The sequence below is a fragment of the Pocillopora verrucosa genome, chromosome 2, assembly GCF_036669915.1.
Source record: "Pocillopora verrucosa isolate sample1 chromosome 2, ASM3666991v2, whole genome shotgun sequence".
Lineage (NCBI taxonomy): Eukaryota > Metazoa > Cnidaria > Anthozoa > Scleractinia > Pocilloporidae > Pocillopora > Pocillopora verrucosa.
In genome coordinates this window covers 3444730-3467524 of record NC_089313.1, presented here as the reverse complement: position 1 = coordinate 3467524, position 22795 = coordinate 3444730, and the positions used below count along the sequence as shown (strand labels likewise).

The 22795-nt window shown below is 37.5% G+C and overlaps 2 protein-coding genes across 4 annotated transcripts; both read left to right on the top strand.

Annotated features, from left to right (window-relative positions):
- The first annotated feature begins 1773 nt into the window (after nucleotides 1-1773).
- LOC136279198 (uncharacterized) lies at nucleotides 1774-11550 on the top strand. 3 transcript variants are annotated; one of them, XM_066162780.1, is made up of 9 exons: nucleotides 1774-1944; nucleotides 3626-3738; nucleotides 4773-5395; nucleotides 5874-5968; nucleotides 6967-7126; nucleotides 8140-8206; nucleotides 8702-9033; nucleotides 9345-9507; nucleotides 9869-11550. In XM_066162780.1, exons 2-9 carry the CDS (start codon nucleotides 3717-3719, stop codon nucleotides 10066-10068), a joined length of 1662 nt encoding a protein of 553 aa, XP_066018877.1. In that variant the 5' UTR covers nucleotides 1774-1944; nucleotides 3626-3716; the 3' UTR covers nucleotides 10069-11550. The 3 variants fall into 3 exon arrangements, with proteins under 3 accessions (XP_066018877.1, XP_066018876.1, XP_066018878.1); XM_066162779.1 differs by lacking the exon at nucleotides 1774-1944 and adding an exon at nucleotides 2809-2938; XM_066162781.1 differs by lacking the exon at nucleotides 1774-1944 and adding an exon at nucleotides 2913-2938 and having other exon boundaries at nucleotides 4727-5395.
- Nucleotides 11551-13007: 1457 nt separating this feature from the next.
- Nucleotides 13008-16772, top strand: LOC136276764 (uncharacterized). The gene is made up of 7 exons (XM_066162336.1): nucleotides 13008-13029; nucleotides 13442-13452; nucleotides 14394-14828; nucleotides 15153-15247; nucleotides 15350-15509; nucleotides 15706-15772; nucleotides 16315-16772. Exons 1-7 carry the CDS (start codon nucleotides 13008-13010, stop codon nucleotides 16770-16772), a joined length of 1248 nt encoding a protein of 415 aa, XP_066018433.1.
- The last annotated feature ends 6023 nt before the right edge of the window (nucleotides 16773-22795 follow it).

Genomic DNA, 22795 nt, shown 5'->3' with positions numbered 1-22795 from the left:
ATTGCAATCAGTTTTGGCTGTCTACTGATGAAATAGCTTGTACTATTAACTACAGACTCTACCTGGTCCGTCCTGACGGATGAACAGAATCGAGGGTTAAGAATAATTACTTCGGTATTTGTTGTTCAGTGTGTAACTTCTGGGTTTGTTTGTTTACACTCTATGGAATTAAATTTTCACAAGTGCTGGAAAAAAGCAAGCTTTTGAGAATGGGTGGTGCAAAATTGGAAGTATAAATGAAGAATTCCTTTCTTGTTTAATTATTTAAGGAAGAACTTATCATATAAGGTATAACATAACAATAATTGTTTCTTGCCCTCTCTTCGCTTCGTTAGACGAATGCAAGTGTAATTTCAGGCTGGTCGCTTTCTCAATTTCTTTCGCAAGAAGCACGAGATTTTATAACATTTCAGGAGACTTTTGGAATCACCAACTTTTAAGATTATGGAGGGCAGATGCAAGTGGTCACCGAAGACTCTCGGTTAAAAGTTAAGCCTAGAGCATGCATAATAAACTCTGATTATAGGAGAATAACGGCCAGCCTAGTACCATTGTTTATTTACAGGCAATAAACTCCAATCCAGGTGATGTCTCTCTGAGAAATGCATCCCTGTTTTGCACTTGAATCTTGCACCGTAATCGATAATTTTTTCGTGTATCTATAAATATATTTTTTAATTCAGGCAAGACTGTATATAGAAGCATATTTTTGTAACGTCAGATATGCCACAAGTGAAAGCTAAATGATGTTTACGACTTGTAAAGTAATCATAGGAAACTTTACTTTTAGTGATCAAGACCTATACTGACTAAGGTATAGTTATAATTCCAGGTGAAAAAAAAAAAAAAAAAAAAAAAAAAAAAAAAAGCTTAGACGTTAGATCAAATAGTGTCCACAGTGAATTATTTTAGGGACCTTACTCGCACACTAGATAATTTGTTTCCTTGAATAAGAATTTTTTAGGCTCGCTCTTGTACCATGAACAAATTAATCGCGTCGCGGCAAGCAACTACAGGAATGGGCTGACAAATTTAAAAAAAAAAAAGATGAAGAATCTTAAATCTAGGCCAAAAAATTAGTTACAAGAAAAGAAGCTTTGGTTTAGTTTAGTTTAAGGTTTTGATATTCAGTCTTATTTAATCCTTGTTTGAAAGAATTAAACAAAATGTGATGTCTCAGACTTCTAAAAAATTGAAAAAGAAACTCATAACCCCTAACGTTTCGATCAAAAAATAAGATAATGATAATTGCTTGGCAAAATTACTTCTGCAGATATTTAATTAGGATGTTTAAATTCTCTGCCAGGGGTCTCGGTAAGCCCCAAAGTTTTCCGTGTCTGTATTTGCATAAGCTTGAGTTTCATGATGACGTGACAATATGTATACCTACCAGAGGATGGATAATCTTCATTGTATAAGTGGTATAAGGAATCTTTCATGAAGAATTAAAGATATTGTAAAACTGTAGAATATTAGGGACAATTTTGTATAAAGTCTTTTAGTTTTAGTCATTCACGGGCTTAGTTTGGACACTATTTAGACTTCTTCCCCAACCCTCACCCCTGTGAATCTTATTTCAAGTAATTGTAAATAAACTGGTGTTTTTGAATTTTCATGTTTGTTAAGGTTACTGGATTCTGGCCAATTTTCATGAAAATCCAACAAATCTACATACCCTGTAAATTCGTTTAAGTAGAGGTAACTTGCGTAAAAACAAACCTCGAGCTTTCGTTCTCTAAAGAAATTCTCAGTTTTCGCCTGTCATTGCGGTCACACCGCCGACCAATGGAACGCGACATCGATTCCCTGCTATGTCTCTAGACGAAAAACTCCTAAATTCGCGGGAAAGGTAATTTCGCAAGACGGGGAAAATGAACTTTCGATGGTTTAACGAAGTCCTAATGTTCATCCTCAAAGAACATTAAGAAAAGTGAGTAAAGCAAGGTAAGGAAAAAAGAGTTTTGCCTTATGTTTTCTCGGCCTGGGCTCTCTCACGACGATTCCTTTTTTGATGAGGAATCTGATTGATTAACATATTGCGAAATGTTACAGATTGCCCTCCGTTGTGTTGTGCAAGACGCCATTCAAACAAAATATGCAAATAAAAATTCCGGACGAAACCCCGTGGAAAACGTTGACACTGTGCTTGAGGCCTCTCCGGTATGACACCTTTCACTCTTCGGTAAAAGTTCCCTTTACCCTTTTGACTCCCTCGATCTAATTAGCAATTCTCCTCACTCTCTACCATATAAATCTTGTGATATCAGTTCGGAGCACTTTGGTATCGGATCGACTAATGATCCCCTAATTGATATTTTTCTTTATTCTCATCACTTGTCTGCATGATATTGTATTGATGATGTAAGGAGAATTTATGTCTTGGTCACCCATGGGAGTAAAGGGTTAAGACATTCTCTCAGCCATATCTCCCTTTTATTTCAAGATTTTGTAATTTTCATGTCCCTTAAAACTAGACTCGACTGCTTTCTTTGACTAAAGAGCGAAAAAACGAAATTCTAATAGTTTTGACCAGATTTTGTTGATAGTAAGCTGAGTATTCGTTTATATGATTTTAGTGGAAGTTACGAGTTGCTAGCCCTGACCCAAAAGAAAAGTAAAAAGGAGAATCCTACAAGAGTTAAGATGAGTGGATAGGGCCTTAAGAATAATAAATAAATAGATGGACAATTCTAATTCGAGAGTCAAAATCATTTTTGTGGTTAACCAAAAATATCTGAAACAATAGACCAATGAATGATGTCCACATTTCGTAATCGGCAGCTGCATCCCGTGAGCTGTGAGGACTCTTGTTGACTTACAATTGTTCAGCGATTCTTGTCTTTTGTTAAAAGGGAGATTAAATTTCACTGCGTTTGATATTTCACACAACCTGTACTTCAACAAATATATAACTCTTTTACAACTGCAGTAAGTCAAGGTAGGTGGAATCTGGAGCCTTCCTGCTTTCGATCCCGAGTCAAGTCGCTATTTTGCCGAGATAATAGTCTGAGTTGTTTATAAAAAATGACACAACTTATCTCTTTAAAGAACGAATATAGTGAAAAATTTGTATAGATTTCTTCCCTGTGAAATCCTCAGAGGATTACCACAAATGTACCTGAAGAAAAGTACAAATATATGCATTTGCCTGAAATCTCGCTACGAATATTTTGAAAATGATTATTTTCAAAGCGGTTCACCGACACTTCAAGGCAGCATAAACATTTTTCCTTTTTTGATTCCTTTATGCAAATTTCTGGTGTTTGTCACTGGTTAAAAAAAGCATCACATTTTTCTTTCGCAGCACTCTTAGTAAGCAATTTTCATTTCTACTAGGAATACAAACAATTTATTACCTTATTTTTCGTCCGTTTTGGCTGTTCGTTATCTCATAAGCGATAGTCATTGTTTGTATTCTCAGCGGGACTGTAAATTGTTTTCTTTCTTTTTATTTTTTACCCAAGCGACGATAAGAGGTGGCAGCAAATTGTAGTCAGAATCATTTCCATAAAAATACCAGCTGACTAACCGCCATCAGCGCTATAATATATGCTCTAATGGATCATGTTCCTAACTCTTTAAGATACAATCTTCGTTCACAGTCTTTATCGTCTTAATTTGCTAGTGAAGGTTCTTATTAACTTGGATTCGACTCTCCTGTTTTCTGCTTCCAATGCGAAGTTTTCCCACCTTCAAGCTCTCTTGTCGCATGATTTATGCCGATAGCAGGAATTGGAGGTGAGTATAACGTTGCATTATTTAAAACGTGAAATTTTTTCCAGCAATTTTAAGTTGTATTTTACTCTAACACTGACTAAATACCTTGGAACACAAGACCACGGACAGAATTTCCACATTCGTTCTTGAGTTGTTCGATTTGCGTGCAGCATGTGACAATTTTTCGGTCGTTTTTCCTTTTCAAAAAGGTACGTGTTTCCTCGAAATATTGCATCGTCATCATGGCAATTTATTCATACAATTTCTTTATTGTTTATAGAAAACAATCCTCATCGAGTTTTTTGAAAAATTGTTTCCAAATTTATTGAGCTTTGTCCATTTTATTTGCTCATCTCTCGTGCTTTACGTAGAAATAGCGACATCCCTACCAGTTAAGTCCTGGTGTGAATGTTTCGCTTCGATTCAACCCTCCCGTTGAAGATGGTATTGTTGTGGTAATTTTCAGTACACACTGTAGAGTTGAATTTGCACCTGCCTTCTAGCATAGTAAGCTGCTATCCCCGATTTCCATTCGTTTCATCTTTTTTAACATGAACATTACATTCATATGGGTATTTTTTTTTGCGGCTCATTATTTTTTCACGAGGTTCGACCGTTCGGGTACGGCGGTTTGAACTTTGTCTTGAGATTCTTGGCAATGGATTTTTGAGACATTGTTTTCTCTCTTTGATATAACAACTGCCATTTAAAATTTCCCCTGGACATGTCTGACCACTTAATAGCTTGCTGACTTCACTTCTTTCAATCGCTTCAAAACAGTAGAAAAAAATTCGACGGTGAAAAAAAAAAGTCATTTCCGATTTGCCATTCTCAGGAAACGTTGAAGCAATTTCTGAACTGCAATTTTTCACTAAAAGATGGAACTCTGAATAATTTTTCGACCGGTACGAATCTAATAGATTATAAATATTTCAATTGAAAAGAAAACTTTGTAATAGACTAATTTATGAATTACGTAGTAAGCTGTTTCTTTCCTTCTTGGTCTCAGGCTTGGGGACAAATTAAACTTTGACTATAAATTTCTTCGTCCGAAGAATTCAATATGTTCAGAGTCACGATTGGATTCATCTTAGTTCTGGTTTGCTTCGTTACTTTGCCCGCTATTAGTTATTCAAGTCATAAATCGAAATTAGTCCGTCGGGCCCGTGAGATCAGGCAAGAGCGACAAACGCGTGAACTCCGTCAGGCGCATTCTAACGACACCAAATGCCGATACAAAATGGCTCTTTTGGACGTGCCTCCATATATAATGAACACAGCTAATAACAAGTCAAATAGAGGGATTCTGTACGATACGCTCAAGTACGCTGTAAATCACGCTTGTTTTAAGGAAGAAACGTACACGAAATCTCATCTGAAATGCTCCCAGGATCCAATATCTGTAGGTAACTACGACGAGATGATCAAACTGATTAAAGAAAAGCAAGTGGATTTTGCTTTTCCTATTCGGTCCGACATGAAAGCTAAGCTGACGACTGAAACCAATGTCACGCTCATCCGGGCATTTGTCTCATCCGGGTGTTCATTGATAGTGAATACAAAGTTATGCGAGCAGGATTCTCGGAAACAGTTGATGACTTCCATCACGTCACAATGGCCGATATTGGATTGTATCATACTTTTGTCAGGAATATCTGGGGTTATCATTTGGCTTTTTGTGAGTATCAGTGGCCTAGAAAAACGTATTAATAATGCATAAACATTTTTAAATGCTGACAACTATTGAATAAGCAATTAATTTTTTTAAGTCGAGTCGATAAATTCAATTACTCCAGAGCATAAGAGATGTAAATGATGAATCATCCCTAACCCTAATCTCATATTTGGTCATCTTTATTCATTAACATTCATAGTGCTTAAAATTATAGAAAAAACTGTCAAAATTAGCTTAAATTATCTGAAATCGAAGTTTATCGCGAAAGATTTTAATCAGGTGAAAGATAATTGTGCTCCTGAGATATCGAAACGCTATGAGCGAGCTCGTAGCGCGCGTGCAGCGAAGCCCCATACACATAAAAATGGAGGTAATGTTATTTCAAGACTTCGAGGTAGGTCGTTGTAATTTAAGTAATTTGGCTTGTGGACGGACGTGTAATATTCATTTTAATAGCGTGCTTTTGTTTTGAATCCCTTAGGAACATAGAGCAAATGAAACGTACTTTTCACCATCGTTTACAATTGGATCGCCTCAGGGGTTCTGGTGGGCAGTGGTATCACTTACAACAGTAGGGTAAGTTATCGTATTTTTCTTTTGTGTGAAAAAAAAAGCTTTGCGGGTTTGTGAGCAAAAATACAGACGCCACATTTGCCATGTGTTTTTTCTTCTTGGCGACCAGTCAATATTTATCGCCCGAGGGAGGGGTGGGTTCCGTTGCTTTTTTTTTGTTCTTGTTGGAGGAGGGTCACGTGGTTTCCATAGGGAATGGGGTGGATATCAGTCGTCGCTAACCGAGTATAAATGGAGGACTAGAGAGAGAATTGAATGTCGCTTAACTGTTAATGGGAAGGGGGAGGGGGGGGGTGCTTATTATAGAGCCTTATGAGGGGACCAGGTAAATTCTACCGTGACATAACCAAAATTCTCCAAACCCTACCCCCTCCCTTCAGAGATAAACCTTGACGGCCTTATTAGTTATGATTAATTCCCATGAATCTCACGTTTTAAGGACGGCTTAACTTAATAAAAAGATGCCGCAAGCCATCTAATTCGTTGGAAGTGTATGCTTGCGTTTTGAATCACATATCTTTACTCTCTTAAGTCCTAAGCTACAAGATTGCACAGGTTCAAAAGCGAGGGCTGAAATTCTCAGGAATGGCTATTCACGTTGATTTGTTTCACCCGAAGCTCCACCAGGTCAATGATGAACGTATTTTTTCTGGTTAAAATAGAATTTTTCCCAAGTTTTACACTTAATTCTGTCATGAATGTAAAGACTGTCAGGTAGGGTTACGCTTGTACTCACACCAAAGCTGGATCAAGGGTTTTATGACAGGGGATCACAAACTTTGATTCAGAAAGCACAAATTAAATTCTCTTTTTATATTAAAACCTAATAAATACAAGCTTAAAGATATTTCAAGCTAAGTAAATTTCAGTTACCAAAAGTTCGTAGTAATTTGCGATCCTGACGTTGCAGGAATTCTGATTATAAAAATATCCAGGTCCAGATCCCTGGATCCTCATTCTGTATACACCCCTGTGCACTAATTTTTGTCCCCGTTTTTCAGGTATGGTGACAAAATACCAGGGTCGATTCCTGGACGGTTATTTAGCATAATTTGGATCCTTGTTGGAGCGATATTGTTATCGCTGTTCACTGCCATGGTCACAAATGCTATGAACACTGCTCTGGATGGCTCAAAATGCAAAGATATCAGCGGTAAAGAGGTGAGAGTTGTCAAAAGTAAAAAATACGAAGTTGACAGCGTTGTCTGTGTTATTTCCATAAACCTGGCTTATCAACTCATTTTAATATTTCTATGGATTGATGATAATCTGTTAAATCATGGCCTTTAGGGTTGATGCTAACCTTACATGGACAAGGATAAGAGTGGTCCCTTCTTTTTGGTGAAGTCAGTCGCACCAATCAAAAACACAAAAATAAAAAGCACAAAAGTAACCGTGGAAAAAATTGATATTGGCGCGCCGCAGCGTGCCTCATCTGCACATCTCCGCGCGCCACACTATCGTCCATTTGTGTTCTTTTGTTCACTCATATTTTTTTTGACTCGTGCGACGGACCTCTCCGAAAAGTGGAGACTGCTTGCAGTCTGTACACAAACTCAGATATAAAAAACAAGACAAAAAAAAAAGAAAGAAATACGAAACATCTTGCTGCGGCCACCCCTGAGTGTGTAGCATCATGGTCTGAGCTGTCAGACTCGTTCCGATAGCCTCCATAACTTTCTTCGTAGAATCTATCACCAGTAATGCCCCCTTCGCAGACAGAATCACTCCACAACCTTTCTAGAATCTTATTAACTGAATACTTACTAATTGCCTGCAAATTGTAAGTGTACCTAAAAATATGTGGAGATTCCAAGATGACAGATAATTTGTACTTGACAAGAAAAACAAATTTTGTAGGTTTTATCGGGCATTTATCTGTCGACAAATGTACAAGTCTCTACCAGGCCCTATTAAGTTTTTCCATGGGCGATTTTAATTGTTGATTTACAACATTATATAAGCATCATTCCTTGAGACCTATCAATTATTGACTATTGCCATCTAAGTAATCTGATTCAGGACTTACAAAGTGCGTCCTTGCCACAGTGAAAGGCCTAAAAGATGTAGTCGCGTGCGCTGGAGGGGGGAAAGGTTACGAAAAAAGGATGACCACACCCAATACATGCGCAAGAGAAGATAAAGCTGTTCTAATGTAGTGGGATTTACCTTAGGTTGGCGTGTTCATCAAAAATACTGATACGAAAATTGTGGCAAAGCAGTACGACGCAAAGATAATTGGTAAGTAACGATTTTCGCTGATGTTATATCTATTGCCAACATTCCGTTTACAAATAAAGTTTTCAAATGCATCTGTCTTCATTCGTCCAATTAACGTGACGATGTCATACTGGATTAACGAAAATTAGGGATGTGCTCCTGATTCCAGTCCCACTGGAGGACTCGAGGATAGTTCTGCATTTACCTGATTCGGTAACATCAATTCGTACTGGGAGCACACGCCAGTATGACTTCCCATTCTACTACAAACGTACACGATCACAGAGCCACGAGAAGGGGGAGGGGGTTGACTTCGCTTAGGCGTGAAAGCATTCCCACATCACGAAGACACACCTTACAAAAAATACAGTACAGTGACACCCCTTCTAACAAACTACCAACTGAAAAAAACCTCTATGGTTCGTTTTCCATGAATGCATTATTGTAAAAACATTTAACCTTTTTTAAGTGACCTCCGTTGTGACTAGACTGATCCACAAATATCTGATATTACAGAGTTTAGAAGCCTGCAAGAGATGCAAGAAAAACTCAGCGAAGGAACCATCGGAAGAGTCCTTGTCGATCGAAACACTGCATTTTACTTCCTCGATAAATCCGGACTGAAAATGAACAGGCAGATCCGAATGATTCGCAATATCGATTATCCGATGGATTATTACTTGGTGCACGTATACACAGGACCAGTGAACGTTACAAACGACACCGATCCAGAAATTGTCAAAAGAAAAAAAGTGGTGGAATGTGGACCAGCATTAAAGAAGTTTTCCACAATATTGCGCGGAGAAAGTAAATTGGCCTCAGGTGCCCTGATACCGGCAGAACTGCAGGTAGTCTTCTACAACACTTTTCAACTAAAGTGATCAAGAGTAATTGTTGATACTCACGTCAGGTTTTTGATGCACGACCGCACAAAGGTTGTTTTTTGTCGCCTTACGGCTTTAACTGGCCTGAAAAATATTAGAAGGTCAGTTTAGGTATCTCTAACCCTCTGATGATGAATTCATGAAAATTTGTATAATCCAGAACTAGGAAAATGAGAAAAGTAACATACCTGTGGGAAAACAAAGTCTACCCTTCCTCTTTAAATAATTCTAAGTGGTTGAATCTATCCCTCTTAAATGTTTTTTTTTCTTTTTAGACGGCTGCCTTATTTGATCAAATGGATGGTTTATTCTCAAGTGGCTCAGAAATAACCCGGTTTATCTTATTTAGTCTTCTTGGGATATTCCTCGGACTTGTCATCATTGGGGTGTTTTGGGAGGGCTTAAATTCTTGTAATCTCGCGATTCTAAAGACGAAAGGTAAGTTTAAGCCGTGTGGAAATATTTGGATTCAATTTGTCCTTGTTCTACCAACATCAAAGGTTGTCATTTTTTAGGGGGCAGGTCAGAGGATTTTGTGGCGGGAGGGAGGGGGGAGAAGGAGATGCGTGCTTTTCAGGGGGAAGGGAGGGAAAGACCAGTCGTCCCTATAAAGGGCGATCATTGGAATTCAACAGAGCTAAATAGAGGATCAGGTAAATTGTGATACAACCCAAATCCTCCGAAGGCACTCCTTCCCCGTCTTCTAGCCCCAACTGTGTGACAGATATTGACCGTTCCCAAATGCAATTTATTTTTTGCTAAATTAGGTATTGACAGATCCATTTCTTTAATTCTTCAGATATGCACAAGTGTGACCAAGGAAGCGAGGAAGATCATCCAGGCCACTTTAACAGGAAGAAATTCGTGGTGGAGAATTTTCAGGGTTTTGAAAATAGACTCAAAGAATTATCCAACGACTTGCAGAAGATTAAAAAAGACTTTGCTAAAGCTCTCTTAATCCAGGAAAGTGATGCACCTCATGAAACACTGCTGCAATAAGGCGAGAAATTGTAACGTTTAAATAGCTTTATCTTATTTCAGCTCATTCCTATGAGCTGAGTTTGTAAATTATTAGTAATAACATTGTATCTATAAGTTCTTCTGCACGGGAGAATTCATTGTTATGTCATTTATCACATTTTGACAGCCACCAAACTCTGTCCCCTAATCTGTCTCCTCTGGCCTGATGCATGGTCAGTGCATTAGACTCTGAGTCGAGAGGTCTGGGTTCGAGACCTAACTGGGTCTTGGACAAGACACTTTACTCTCCCCATGCCTCTCTCCACCCAGGAAAATAAACGGGTATTAGCGAATTGTCAAGGAAGCCTGATGAATGCTGGAAGTAACCTTGCGATGGACTAGCAACTCATCCGGGGGCGGGGGGGAGGGGGGGGGAGTAGTAATACTCCTCGTTATGCTAAAGTGAAACCGGGATAAGTTCCGGCTGAGTGGGTCACTTGGCTCGACGATGGAGCCAAGGAAGGCCAGTTTTAATCTTGTAAAATTACCGTATGGCTGTATCCCAAACAAAATCAAGTGTTGTCTCTCATGATCGATAATTTGTAAATAGAGGAGTTACCTTCTGAGAGTTGAAAAACAAAACAAAAGTTATTAAAGCAACCAATCAGAAGAACAGTTTACATTATCATATGCCAAAAAGAGCTTAAAGTGAAAACAAGCAAACTGCTTCGAGAAAAGAAAAAGGGGAATGAGCAAGTTGCAAATGTAATCTTGCATCCGATCGGTTGAGAGGATGGCTCAAGTTTTCTGGTCCAATCAACGAGCAGAGTTCAGCGGATGTCTTTTATCAATCATCAAATTCTACTTTTTCGACAGGCGTGTGGCAGTCTTTTATAGTTGTTCATAGTATTTCATTACTTAGAATAAGATTGTTTTATTTTTACGCTAGTGATAAGCTTGTAGATTCTGTCTCTCGGGTTTCAAAATATTGTTTTACTAGGCACACTCTGTAAAGTGCTTTTGGACATATGGACATATGAAAATGTGTGACATAAATGATGATGATAATGAAGATAATTACTATTTTTGTTGTTATAAGTTGGTCTCCTTAAGATTACTTGAAATTACTTGAAAATTTCATTATTTAAAGGGTTTTTTCTAACCAATACATACTACTATATTTTCCAGTCCACTCTGCAGCTAAATAATTGTGTAATAGCGGAGCTTGGATTGCATGTCGCGCTGCAGAGCCTCATACCTTCAAAAATGATGGTGATATAATTGTAACCCATCGAGCAGAGAAAATTTTATAGTCAAGAAACAGTTTTTTATTTTACTTTGTACAGTACGTTTATTTATCAGACTTATAATCTGGTCTGTATCATAAACCTTTCCATTCCAATGTTTTGGTAGAAGCTATTATATGTGTGTATGTTTTACTGATGCGGCTATTTTCACGACACAATTCAAAAGAAATTAAAACTAAAGGTTGAGCCAAGACGGTAAAGTTTGGTTTGTAGCGTGCACATACATTGTAAACTATCATCTTAGTATTATCAATATAAATTTTAATTTACTAAAATTCTTTTCCTACAATATAGTATAAACTTGACTAAATTAAAATCTGTCATAGGTCTCATTTCACATAATTATTTCATTCTAATGATTACATTCAATCGATTATAATCTGTTCCTTCCTAATCCTATCCTTAACTACTTCCGAGTTCAACCTAGCTCAAGAGAAATGTCATGGAAAATCTTATTTGAAGATAAAAAAAAAAATCCATCTTATATATAAAAAAATTCTAAAAATATTCTCACTTTGGACACTTTTGAACGTATCCATGAAATCGTTTTGCTGTACCCCTCTCCTTTCTTAATAGAGATGAGTTACGCTAATCTACTGTGGAAACGATTGCATTCGTCCGCCATGCCTCCGGTAGTAGTGAAGACTAAAGGTGTAAAAGTCCCTCGTTCAACTTCCAAAAACCTGTTGGCGTACAAATTTTAAAAGCGCACAAGGAAGAAAAAGGTTTATGACTATGGGCAATACCATAACGTGAGCTGCTGAAAAGTTCCGACGTGACAGAGGCCGTACGCATAGAAGCGAAACAAAGTCCATAGGAAACCCACGAATAAGAGTCAGACGATGGTGCACGCAGAATACCAGCTGTGACGAAAAGAAGCACAAATGTTCGATACTGCTGGCCCATACTTTCATCTTTACAGCATTTAACATAAACTCGTCAAGGTCGTCTCATGTTGTACTTCAACACCAGAAAATTCTGCAAAAATTTTCTTTTTTTGCAGAATAACAGTTCTATTAGAACTTCCCACACACTTTGCACTTCTTTCCCAGATCCACCCCTGTGTTTTTGGATCTAGTACATGACACCAAAATTCTTCAGACGAAACACAGCATATTTAGGCGTAATAATTGACTCTTTCATCTCGCTTCGCTTTGTGTTACTAAAGAAAAGCTGAACAAACTACATACTAGACTCTGTTGGATCCTTTCGGTTTTTCCTGCCTTATGAAGTTAATTAGTGTCAAACTCTCTTTGAAAAGCCTCTCTAATGCGAAATATGTCCTACCCAGGGCCGTGTTCATACGAATACTTTTAATTGTTTAAAAACAACGAACCTTACTTTCTATCAATTTACCGGTGTAATAACCCAGAGAGGATGTTGAGAGAACACGATAAAAGTTTGTAAATCACAAGCGAGAAGCGAGCTACTTTTAGATTGCAGTGAAGCCTTTAATAAACGATCACACTGTATTTAGCGTTTTGTTGTCAGTCCCGAAATTTTTTTTTCCCTTTAATAACCGTAGTTTTCACCTCTAGTAAGCGTTCGTGGTCACCCTTTACTGAGTACCAGCGGCCTGTTTGTATTCTCCTCCACCTGTATGGAACGATCACTTAGAGCGGAACCACTTCAAATAGAATTAGTTATAACCTTTCAAGAAAAATTCGATTGATGTTTATCTCCCGAAATCAAGGTTAGTAATAGTTTTGGATGATTTTTTATACTTATAGCACAGGGTGACGTTTTAATCATTTTTGTGAAAGCCCTATTCTGTATTGCCAGTCTTGAGCACTGACCATTTCCCGTGGGTAAGCGCTCGTTATAGGTTCGACTTTGTATAAATGTTTCCTTTTACCCTCTTCGCTTGACGAACGAGCTCGTAATAGCCATGATGCTGTTTGAATCGTGTCGTTATTACACCTATACAAATTTCATTTATTTTTATGGGAAAGTGAAGTACGTTTTCGAGGAAGAAATGTAACTCGTATTTCTTTAAAAATTGAGAAGCATTAGACATCGAGTGGCAAAGAGGTCTATAAGATTTTACATAGGCTTATTGGAGAAAGTTTTGCAATAATTCCCTCCTCTACTAACGACAAAACAAGAGGATACAGAGGTCTGTATGCAGCATGACCAGCTTCTTTAATAAATGGAAATAGCTGTTAAGTGATTATACTTTTCTTAAATTTTGTTTTGAAGATTTTAAGTGAACGAAACAGGTCAGGCAGGGAGCGGTGACAGCGTGTGGTACAAGTCATCGGCTAAACTAATATGGTTAAATGTCTCTCTAAAAAACTGTAAAATCTATTAAAGCTCAGTGAGGTACTGTCCGAAAAGAAAAGCGATCAAAGCTTTTTGCTAGGCTAGGCAAGGTGATATGCCTCTGGTCATAAAATAAATGTCACCGATTTCACAACAAGTGAACATGATTTAAATTTCAGTTTTCCAATTTCTATTGGCATATTTATTTGAATTTGCCATCGTGTAGGCTTAATCTATTTCGGATGCAAATACTGTGATTAAGTATGATGGATACCGCGCAGCATGAAAACAAGAGAAAAATAAACACCATTCAATAGCGCCAATTTCATCACTAGTGTCCTGTTTAAATTGTAAGGACGGGCGTTACAAAGTGCGAAGAGTTGGTTACAAAGTGCAATAAGGTTCTTACAAAGTACGACAGGTATTATAAAGTGTGACGATTTTTAAAAACCTCGCTGCTCTTATAACTAAATATCATCAGTTGATTATTCTATGATTATTCAAGCAGATGTTTTACGCGGGAATTGTACTGCTGATTTTCAAACTACAAAGCTTCTTCAATGTTGCTCCATTGATTATTCTTGTTTCTTTTTTTAGTGTGGCTCAACGCTATCAAGTTTTCCGAGTGCCTCATATTTTTATGTATACTACGAAAAGTTGTTGAATTATTTTCTCCCATCAGGTTGGAGTCTTAGCCTTAAAGACGCAGTGACTAATTGAATTATGAAACTTCTCCATATTCTTCTGTTCCTGGTTTACTTAAAATTTTCTACGAATTCTGAACAAAAAACGCAGTGCAGGTTCAAAGTCGCTTTGCTGAACACTCCTCCTTACATCATGAGTGGAAGTCTCGATCCAGGATTTATGTACCAAACCATTAAATGGTTTGTGGACATGGCTTGCTTTAGTAGACAAGCAAGCGACCCAACAGCTTGCAATATGGATACCATCTTTGCGCGAAGTCAAGATGAAATGTCAAATCTAATGAAAACCAAGCAAGTGGATTTCACTTTTCCCTTTCAAGCTAACCATAAGATAGACGATGATGGACTGCCTAATGTCACACTGATCCGAGCATTTGTGTCATTTGGCAGTTCTCTAATAGCAAACTTAAAGAAGTGTGAGGAAGAATCAGAGGAACAGCTGTTTGCATCTATTACGTCACAATGGCCAATTCTGGTTTGTATGATGTTACTGTCAGGAGTTTCAGGAATACTTGTATGGCTTTTGGTAAGAACATGGATTTATGTTGGTCATACAGTACCACATAGGCTTACATAAGCCGCACGTTTGGGCGATGGGACACGACAGAATTCTGAGAAGGTGCCTGGAGGTTTTAGGAAAACTTTAATGAATTTTGTTTTACTAGTCATGATAATGTGCATCTGACCTCTTGATAGAATGGAATCAATGCAGCATTTTTTTCCTGTTCTTTTTTATGAACGATATCCAAGTGATCTGAGAATAACAATTTCTTTTGGGATAACTCCCAGTTAAAACACCCCAACATTTTTTTGCAGGCTATAAAAGTAGACTTTTCCTTCCTGATTGCAGGAACGCAGAGTTAACAAAGACCAGTTTTCACCTTTGTTTACGGCTGGTGCGCCTCAAGGATTTTGGTGGGCCGTGCTCTCCCTCACAACAGTGGGGTATTTCAATTCTGTTTAAGATAACTGCACTTGAAATTAAACGTATTTCTAAGTTTTTGACTTGAGTTGCGGTTTTTTATGATTACTCCTTTTCTAAATCAGGTACGGTGACGTAACTCCAAAGTCCTTTCTTGGCCGTATATTTGGCATTATCTGGGTTCTGGTGGGAGCAGTTATGATGTCATTGTTCACAGGCTTAATAATCAGTGCCATGCACGCCTCCCTTGATGGCACAAAATGCAAAGATATTGCTGGTAAAGAGGTGCGTATAAAGAAAAAAAGTTTCATCTGAAGTGTTGCCAAAAAGGAGACAGATTTGGCCTTTAGTAGTAATTTGAAAAAAAAAAACACTATGATTGTATCTTTTTCAGTCCTCTCTGAGTTCTAAGTACATGTAGCAGAAATCAACTCCCCATAGTTGTTGGTATTAATGAAAATTATTGTGTTTTTCATATCAGGTTGGTGTCTTAGCTCCTTTTCTTACAACCCAAAAAGTTGCTGAAGAGTTTGATGCAAAGATCATCAGTAAGTGAGAATTCATTTATGGTAACAATGAGCTGTAATGCCACAAATCATAGCAAGATGAAATGCCAACTAGTTAATATCATTTCATTACCTTCGTGGTCACACTAAAACTTTCTTAACAAGGTAAGAACTTTATTCTTGTCTTAGTTGCCTATATATTGAATGTGCTAAAACAAAAAGGCAATGAAAATTTGATAAATGATAACTATGTGGAGAAAAAACCTGAAGCCGGCTAAAAATTTATTGATGGTCATTTGGCACACAGTTTTGAAGCGCACAAGTATCTAGAGGACACCAAAAGGCCAGGTATTAGAATTAAGGTAAAGACTACGTTTAAGAAGACATAGCTGTCGGAATTTCTACCTCAATAAAGTTCTCACATCCTTTACTACCACTGTGGATTTTACTGTCAATAATCAGGTAATCAATACTAACCGCACAACATGAACGGAGTTAGTTTTCATCAACAAAGGACTTTAGCTCTTTAAACCCATTAACCTACGTTCCCATACTGATTTGATCAAGAAACTTTTAATCTACAGAGTTTGACTCTCTTCAAGAAATGCTAAAAAATCTTAGCCAAGGAGCAATTGGAAGAGTATTGTTAGATCATAACACAGCATTGTACTTTCTGGATAAATTTGGTTCGAAACAAAGCAGACAAATTCGAATGATACGTAACATCCATTATCCGATGGAGTATTATCTGGGGCATGTAAGCCATGACGTCACACCACTTGCAACAAGGTCACCAAATGAAACCAATTACTCCGAGGAGCAACGATTTAAAAGAAAACAAGAACTGTCCAGGTGCGGGAAGAATTTAAAAGAATTATCTACAGACTTGGTCGCGGTTGCTAAGGAAACTGCAAAAGAGCAACTTATTCCTGCTGAGGTACTTCTAAGTGCAAATGTTTTTCTAACTGTTCTCTTATGTGCGGCCGTTCAGGATGAACACCAGTGCATTTGCCTTGACTCCTTTAGTTTTTTTAAGGCTTAACTTCTCGCAGACAACAGACTCATCAAGGGTTAGGGTAAGAAATAGAGGTTTAATTTCATTATCTCAAAGAATACTTAATCCATTTTGCCTCACCTTCAAATATTCCTTTTCCTCAAACTCGGGAGTCGATAAACTATAGGGAGCTTACGGTAACTTAAATGTCAACTTACTTGGGTCAATATAAACCGAAAGTTTATTGGAAAAGTTACCACAGCTGATGATTTTTCCAAGTCCAAGTATGAAAATAGGTTTTAAATTTTTTGCCTGTCAGTGGCAGGAAGCGGAAATTGAAAAGACCGTGATTTCTAAATTTTGAAGTATTTAATATCAATATCCTTTTCAATCCGTTTAATTTTTGATCCTCAATTCTTTTGTTTTTTCTTTGAAAGAATTGTGATCATGAAGTGACTTCTTAGGCAGCCCATTAAAGCTTGTGATCATTTATGCATGATTTAGATAAATTTGTGAGTAGCAAAATTATTTGAAGTATACGTGCATTTGTAGATTTTCCACACCGTGATGACGTATCTGAGAATCCCCGGGACAGGCACGTGGCTGACATGATGTAATATGTCAACAATTTGGAGGAGAGACTCAAAGATTCAATCGCAATGGAGATACAACGACTGAAAGAAGAGATGAATATGACCATCCCTGGCCAAGAAACCCCGACCTCAAGGAATTAAAAAAAAATCGTTGATAAGTCGCATCTGTCAACTGCACCTCATTATGGCCACCATCCTTTGTCTACGAGCATAATTTAAAAAATTTAAAACTTAGAGCGTTTGTATAACACCGTTATAATGTTTATATCCAACAAGATTTGCAACAAAACCTTCTTCTTTTTAGTCCAAAGTAACTTATGATTTTTCATTCGTATAACACACTTAGAATTTATCATCAAGCACATGTAACACCCATCCTTAGATCGCGATCTGGCTATAATGAGAGCGCTGCCCTAGCCCATTACGGGCCAAAGGCTATCGTTCAGTTCCTTTCAACGGCTGTTAAACTCAGCTCAGAGTAGCTTTAAATTAACGACAAGGCAAAGGTAACACAATCATTTGAATTGACTATCTCACTAGACCCGGTGAGCAGGGTAACTGAGATACCTGAATGGTACTGGATCCTTGGGATCAAGTATTGATACTACGGGTGTCGGAGTAATATACTGAAATAGTGGGCTCAAGTCTGGCCAAGGGCATACACCTATTTCAAAAAAGGTAGTCATCAGGGATAAGTGTTAGGTCATTCCAAGACTGAAAGGAATCATGGGTATACAACTCAGTAAATAGTTCTTGCTGAGTGTTGTACATTTGTTTTTCAACTGGATAACAGTTTTTCTGTATATTATTCTGTTACAAACCGAATAAATATAGTATGAACCTTCCCTAATCTTACTTTGGAAAACTGTGATCTTATGATCTAAATCATGTTTAACTGAGTTTCTATGGGCTTTCCCTTAGCTTGGACTTGTGATATGATCTTATCTTTGTCTGCAACATCCAGTGTTTTATACCATTATGCTCTGCCAGACAAAAGCTTTTCTTTTTCTTTAGGATTCAATGACTTATACCATGCTGCTCTTTTTTGCTTTTGTGCAGAATTTAGCGAGTTAAATCATTCTGCTCTCTTTTGTTTTTGTGCAGTATCGAGTGATTGATACCAAATTACTCTGCTAGACAAAAGATTTTGTTTTCCTGCAGAACCAAGTGATTTATACCAATTTGCTGATAAAACATTTGGATTTTGATAAAGACCTTGAAAATATTTTATCAGCTCATTTAAGGTGTTAACTTCTAACAGTACACAAGTTCCTTGAGGATGAGACATACCATATGAATCTCTACCATGATAATCAAATATCTTAAACTTACCATAACCATTACAATAAAAACCTACCGTAGTACTAAGGATTGTTAAAAGAAAGGAATTATAATTTTTTTCCCAGCAAAGCCTGCATAGCATTTGCAAATGACACACAATAATTAAAATCTTGTACTTCACACGTACCATATATATTACCAGTATAGTTTGGACTATATTGAAGCTGATAATTAATATTAAATACTATTAACATTTCAGGTACTTCTGTTAGCAGTAAATAGGATTCCCTGGATAGACTAGATAGACCAGAATACAATTCGTTACCAATGTTCATGATATTAACCAAGTCCATTTAGGATGCAATACCATTCCTCTTGTTATATATGAGGGAAGCAAATGACATGGCTACACACTGTGTACCAGCATTTAACCCAAACATTGCCACATTGTCTTGACTGTAAGGAGCTTGAATTGTTTTAGTAGAATTGATAAAAGAACCAGGGTTTGTTTCTATATCCACGGACAGATTGGACTTAAAATGATTTACCCTGTGATTCAGATTTTTATAAACATTTGGTATTGAATTAGGCCCCCATGCATTCGACTGCTTTGGCTTTGGACACTTTATTACATGTGTATATTGGCTCTACATTTTCAGTATCCTGTATTTATTAGACTTTGGATATTTTTCTCCTGACTGCAGAAGAGGGATATTTCGTTGTTCCTTTATTCTCAAATCTGATTCCATGTGCATATATTTTTTCACGAGCTTTATTTGTAAAAAGGTGCATTCGGGTAGACTTCGGTATGTTTTTTCTGATGTAGGTTCGAAGTAATCGTCTTACTTTCCTGGATTTCTTCAAAATACGTGTAATTCTTTTCTTTGGTATTCTGCTGGGCTCACGATCACGAATACGAGGGCGATTAAAATAAAAAAATTTGTCATATCGAGATCTACAGTTACAGACTATATTTACTGAAAATGCTTCATCATTGCTATTTTTAAGCTTATCATCATATATAATGACAGATAACTGAGCAGCTTGCTCAAATACGTTACATTCAGCGACGCTTTTCACGGCAGCTTTTGCTGAAGACATCAACAACTTTACGTAGAAATTAGCCCACAAGACAATTGCGTAAACGATAGATAACACAATAACATTATAAACAAAAGACACGGGATTTTGGATCATGAATTTATTAAAAAAGAATATCCCAACAACTACAACGAAAACAAACATAACATTCACCTTTCTGATCCTGAAACTAATACCATTCGTACTTTTATTGTAGCTACGTTCCTTGGCATCAAGTGAATCCAAAATGGCGTCTTTCTTCACAAACAGTTTGCATCCACTAGAGTTTTGTTCTTCAGTCTCACGATAATCGTGTTGTACAGTAGATTGCCTAGAGTATATGCAGTTTGGTTTCAGATTTCAGATTTTGCTTTTTTTCAACAAGTGTGCGGTTTTTCAACTAAGACATTGGTATACTTGGAATACAAGGCATACAAGTCATACAAGGCTTTCATGGCTTTCAAGTGTTCGCGACTCAATCCGTTCCAAACATACCGCTCAACAACATCTTTTAGTGTGGATTGGCCGCGAACAATACGACTTCTGTATGAGTAGTCTATAAGTTTTTTGAGCGTTTGCACCATAAAGCTCCAGGTAATCGTAAACCAAAACCATTGAACCTCCATTGCCAAAACAACAACCCCAGAACCAATACAAAATGGCTGACAAAAGAGTTTTACTAGCAAAAATCTCATGATTCGTCAAGTGACCCAGCCCTGTCCTTGCATGACAACGTCAATCATCATCAAGATAACACACGTGATCAGCATGTGAACACCTTCACCCTCATTGGATCACAGTTGGTTGTCATGGTGTTGAGGACCCAATGACCACTGGGTACTATTGCGCAATTTTTCCATTTTGTAGCGGAGGAAAAAAGAAAGACGACAGAAAAACAAAGGCCTTTTTATGACTGGGCTACCACAGATATCCCAGTAAATAGTTTATTAACGACTAACCATGAATCGAGTCTGTATCTTTGGGGCAGACGCGGGAACTACTTCAAGATAACTAAATTTCAATTAGTTCAAGTCGAGAGGTATTTCATCTTCTTGGTGTCACACTAATTTTTGCTTCAGACAAGTAGTATATACACCCACCTGTCTGGTTGGAGAGAGAACACATTTTCACGAACAAAAGATATTCAACTTCTTGTGATATCAAAGCAATTTAGTTGTTTATGATAACAGAGAGACATCGTTGATGCAGTTGTAAGAATGTAGCTGATATGTAATTTCTAAGTGGTAAACACGTTTGGTCCAAGCTTCAGCATTTGTAATTTTGCAATATTCGAGGGAAGAATGTTACCGGAATACTGCGTCAGTCGTCGTCCAGTGGACTGGGCACGCCGGAAGTTAGATTGCGTTGGTCACAGTTCCCGCTTTCACAGGCTACAAAATGTCAGAACATATTAAATGTGTAGTAGTGTTTTCTCAGAGTAAGTGGGTAACTCAAGATAAGGAAGATATCACGCTTTGTTAATCATGAATAATAATTATGTCGTCTGAGCTTGTTTTGTTCCCTCTTTTAAACTGCACTTTAAGAAAAAGTGGCACAATTTTGAGCATAATTTGGAAAAACATCGGGCGATGCTAATGGCATATAATGTCAAGAGCATAATGAGCTACTTTTATTATCACAATTTATGAGAGCCTAATTACTATTCTACTAGCGCCTTTACACTTCATGCAGATAATTTTCAACGTATTGACGAAAATAAGGCATTTCGTCATTGATACAGATAGTCTACTTGATTGTTTTGGTAGTATGGAGCAATTATTGACTTCTCTGTTAATAGAATGGCTTTCGTCGCACCGTTTTCTACTTGTTTTGGTCGGCTGATAATTGACTTATTTGACTACTCCGCAATCGAGTCTAATAAACTTGTCATTTAAGTAAAGTTTTGACTCCTCTATTGTTCATAATCAGCACGTACACCCGTGTTCAATGTGGACAAATAGGTCGTTTCCGCGGCGTTTTTTTGTGTCAAATAACGTTCAACAGAATAAAATTTGTCAAAAATTATGATTGCAAATGATCAATATGAGACAGCTTGGTCTTTTAAAAGTGGGCTCATCATTAGTATGCAAACCAGGCGTAATTTTGGCGAGCGAGTGCTCAGTATTTTCTTAACGAAAATTATGGCCACCATCTTTGACTTTAATGGCAGCGGAAGGCTGGGGAGAGAAAGAAGTTCGTACCAAGGGGTGGTCGACAGTCAAAAATATGTAGAGCGGTGGGGTGGGAGAGTAAAGATTACGCCTGTCCGAGTTTCCTCTTTAATTTTCCTCCCAAAGTTTCCTTTTGTAACATGAAAGCGTCGACTGATTAGTTTTCTAGATTTTAGTTAGAAACCATGGATGAGTCTGAAAGTTAACCAGCCTTCAAATAGTCTCAAGAGAGAAGGTTAAAAATGGATAGTGTTGTCATACACCATCTGTTATTTGCGTATGATTTCTAATTGAAACTTCAATAACCTCCTCGTTTACCAACTGTTTGGAATCAATTACGTCTGACGCGTTTTCCGTAAATAATGATGATGAACTTCGGAATGATCATATGCCTTTTTCCATGCAGGAGTGAAAGCATTTCAATAGTATAGAGCACAGTTATTTCTACATATATTTTGAGGTATTTGGTTATTTCATTAATTTGTGCGTGTGTTTCACTGCAAAAACATATGGTGTTTACCCGTTCGGAAAACAAGTCCTGAATATTTGAAAGCGCGGCATTATTCACGCATTTTTCTGACATTTTCCGACATGAGAATCCCAAGTTTTCCCGTTGTTTTCGAGTCAGAGAATTGGAGTACTCGTTCCATTATCCAGCAGTTTTCCTTCACTGTTAACTCTACGAAAGCGATTGTTTTCGTGGTGTTAAGAATGCGGTGTCAGATGGGAAAACGGTTTGTATTCGTTGCTTACTGGTGTTTTCCAGTAACAGAAGATTGCTTTTATACAGACGGAGCGTTTTCTTCCATTTTCCTAGAACAGGAAAATGCATAGAAAACGCTTGAAAACTACGTGTCGTCCAACGTTCACGGGTTAGTCAACGTAAAGAAATGCCATGTTTTCTGGCGTTTTTTAGCTGTTTGCTTTGAGAAAACGCGTTGTTATC

What these genes read in the sequence shown, in the direction of transcription:
- LOC136279198 (XM_066162780.1), top strand. Translation starts at nt 3,717, where the DNA reads ATGCCGATAGCAGGAATTGGAG. An exon ending in GCCGATAGCAGGAATTGGAG is followed by an intron (nt 3,739 to 4,772) that starts GTGAGTATAACG and finishes CTTCGTCCGAAG; the next exon opens with AATTCAATATGTTCAGAGTC. An exon ending in GTACGACGCAAAGATAATTG is followed by an intron (nt 8,207 to 8,701) that starts GTAAGTAACGAT and finishes CTGATATTACAG; the next exon opens with AGTTTAGAAGCCTGCAAGAG.
- LOC136276764 (XM_066162336.1), top strand. Translation starts at nt 13,008, where the DNA reads ATGTTTATCTCCCGAAATCAAG. An exon ending in GAATACTTGTATGGCTTTTG is followed by an intron (nt 14,829 to 15,152) that starts GTAAGAACATGG and finishes TCCTGATTGCAG; the next exon opens with GAACGCAGAGTTAACAAAGA. An exon ending in GTTTGATGCAAAGATCATCA is followed by an intron (nt 15,773 to 16,314) that starts GTAAGTGAGAAT and finishes TTTAATCTACAG; the next exon opens with AGTTTGACTCTCTTCAAGAA.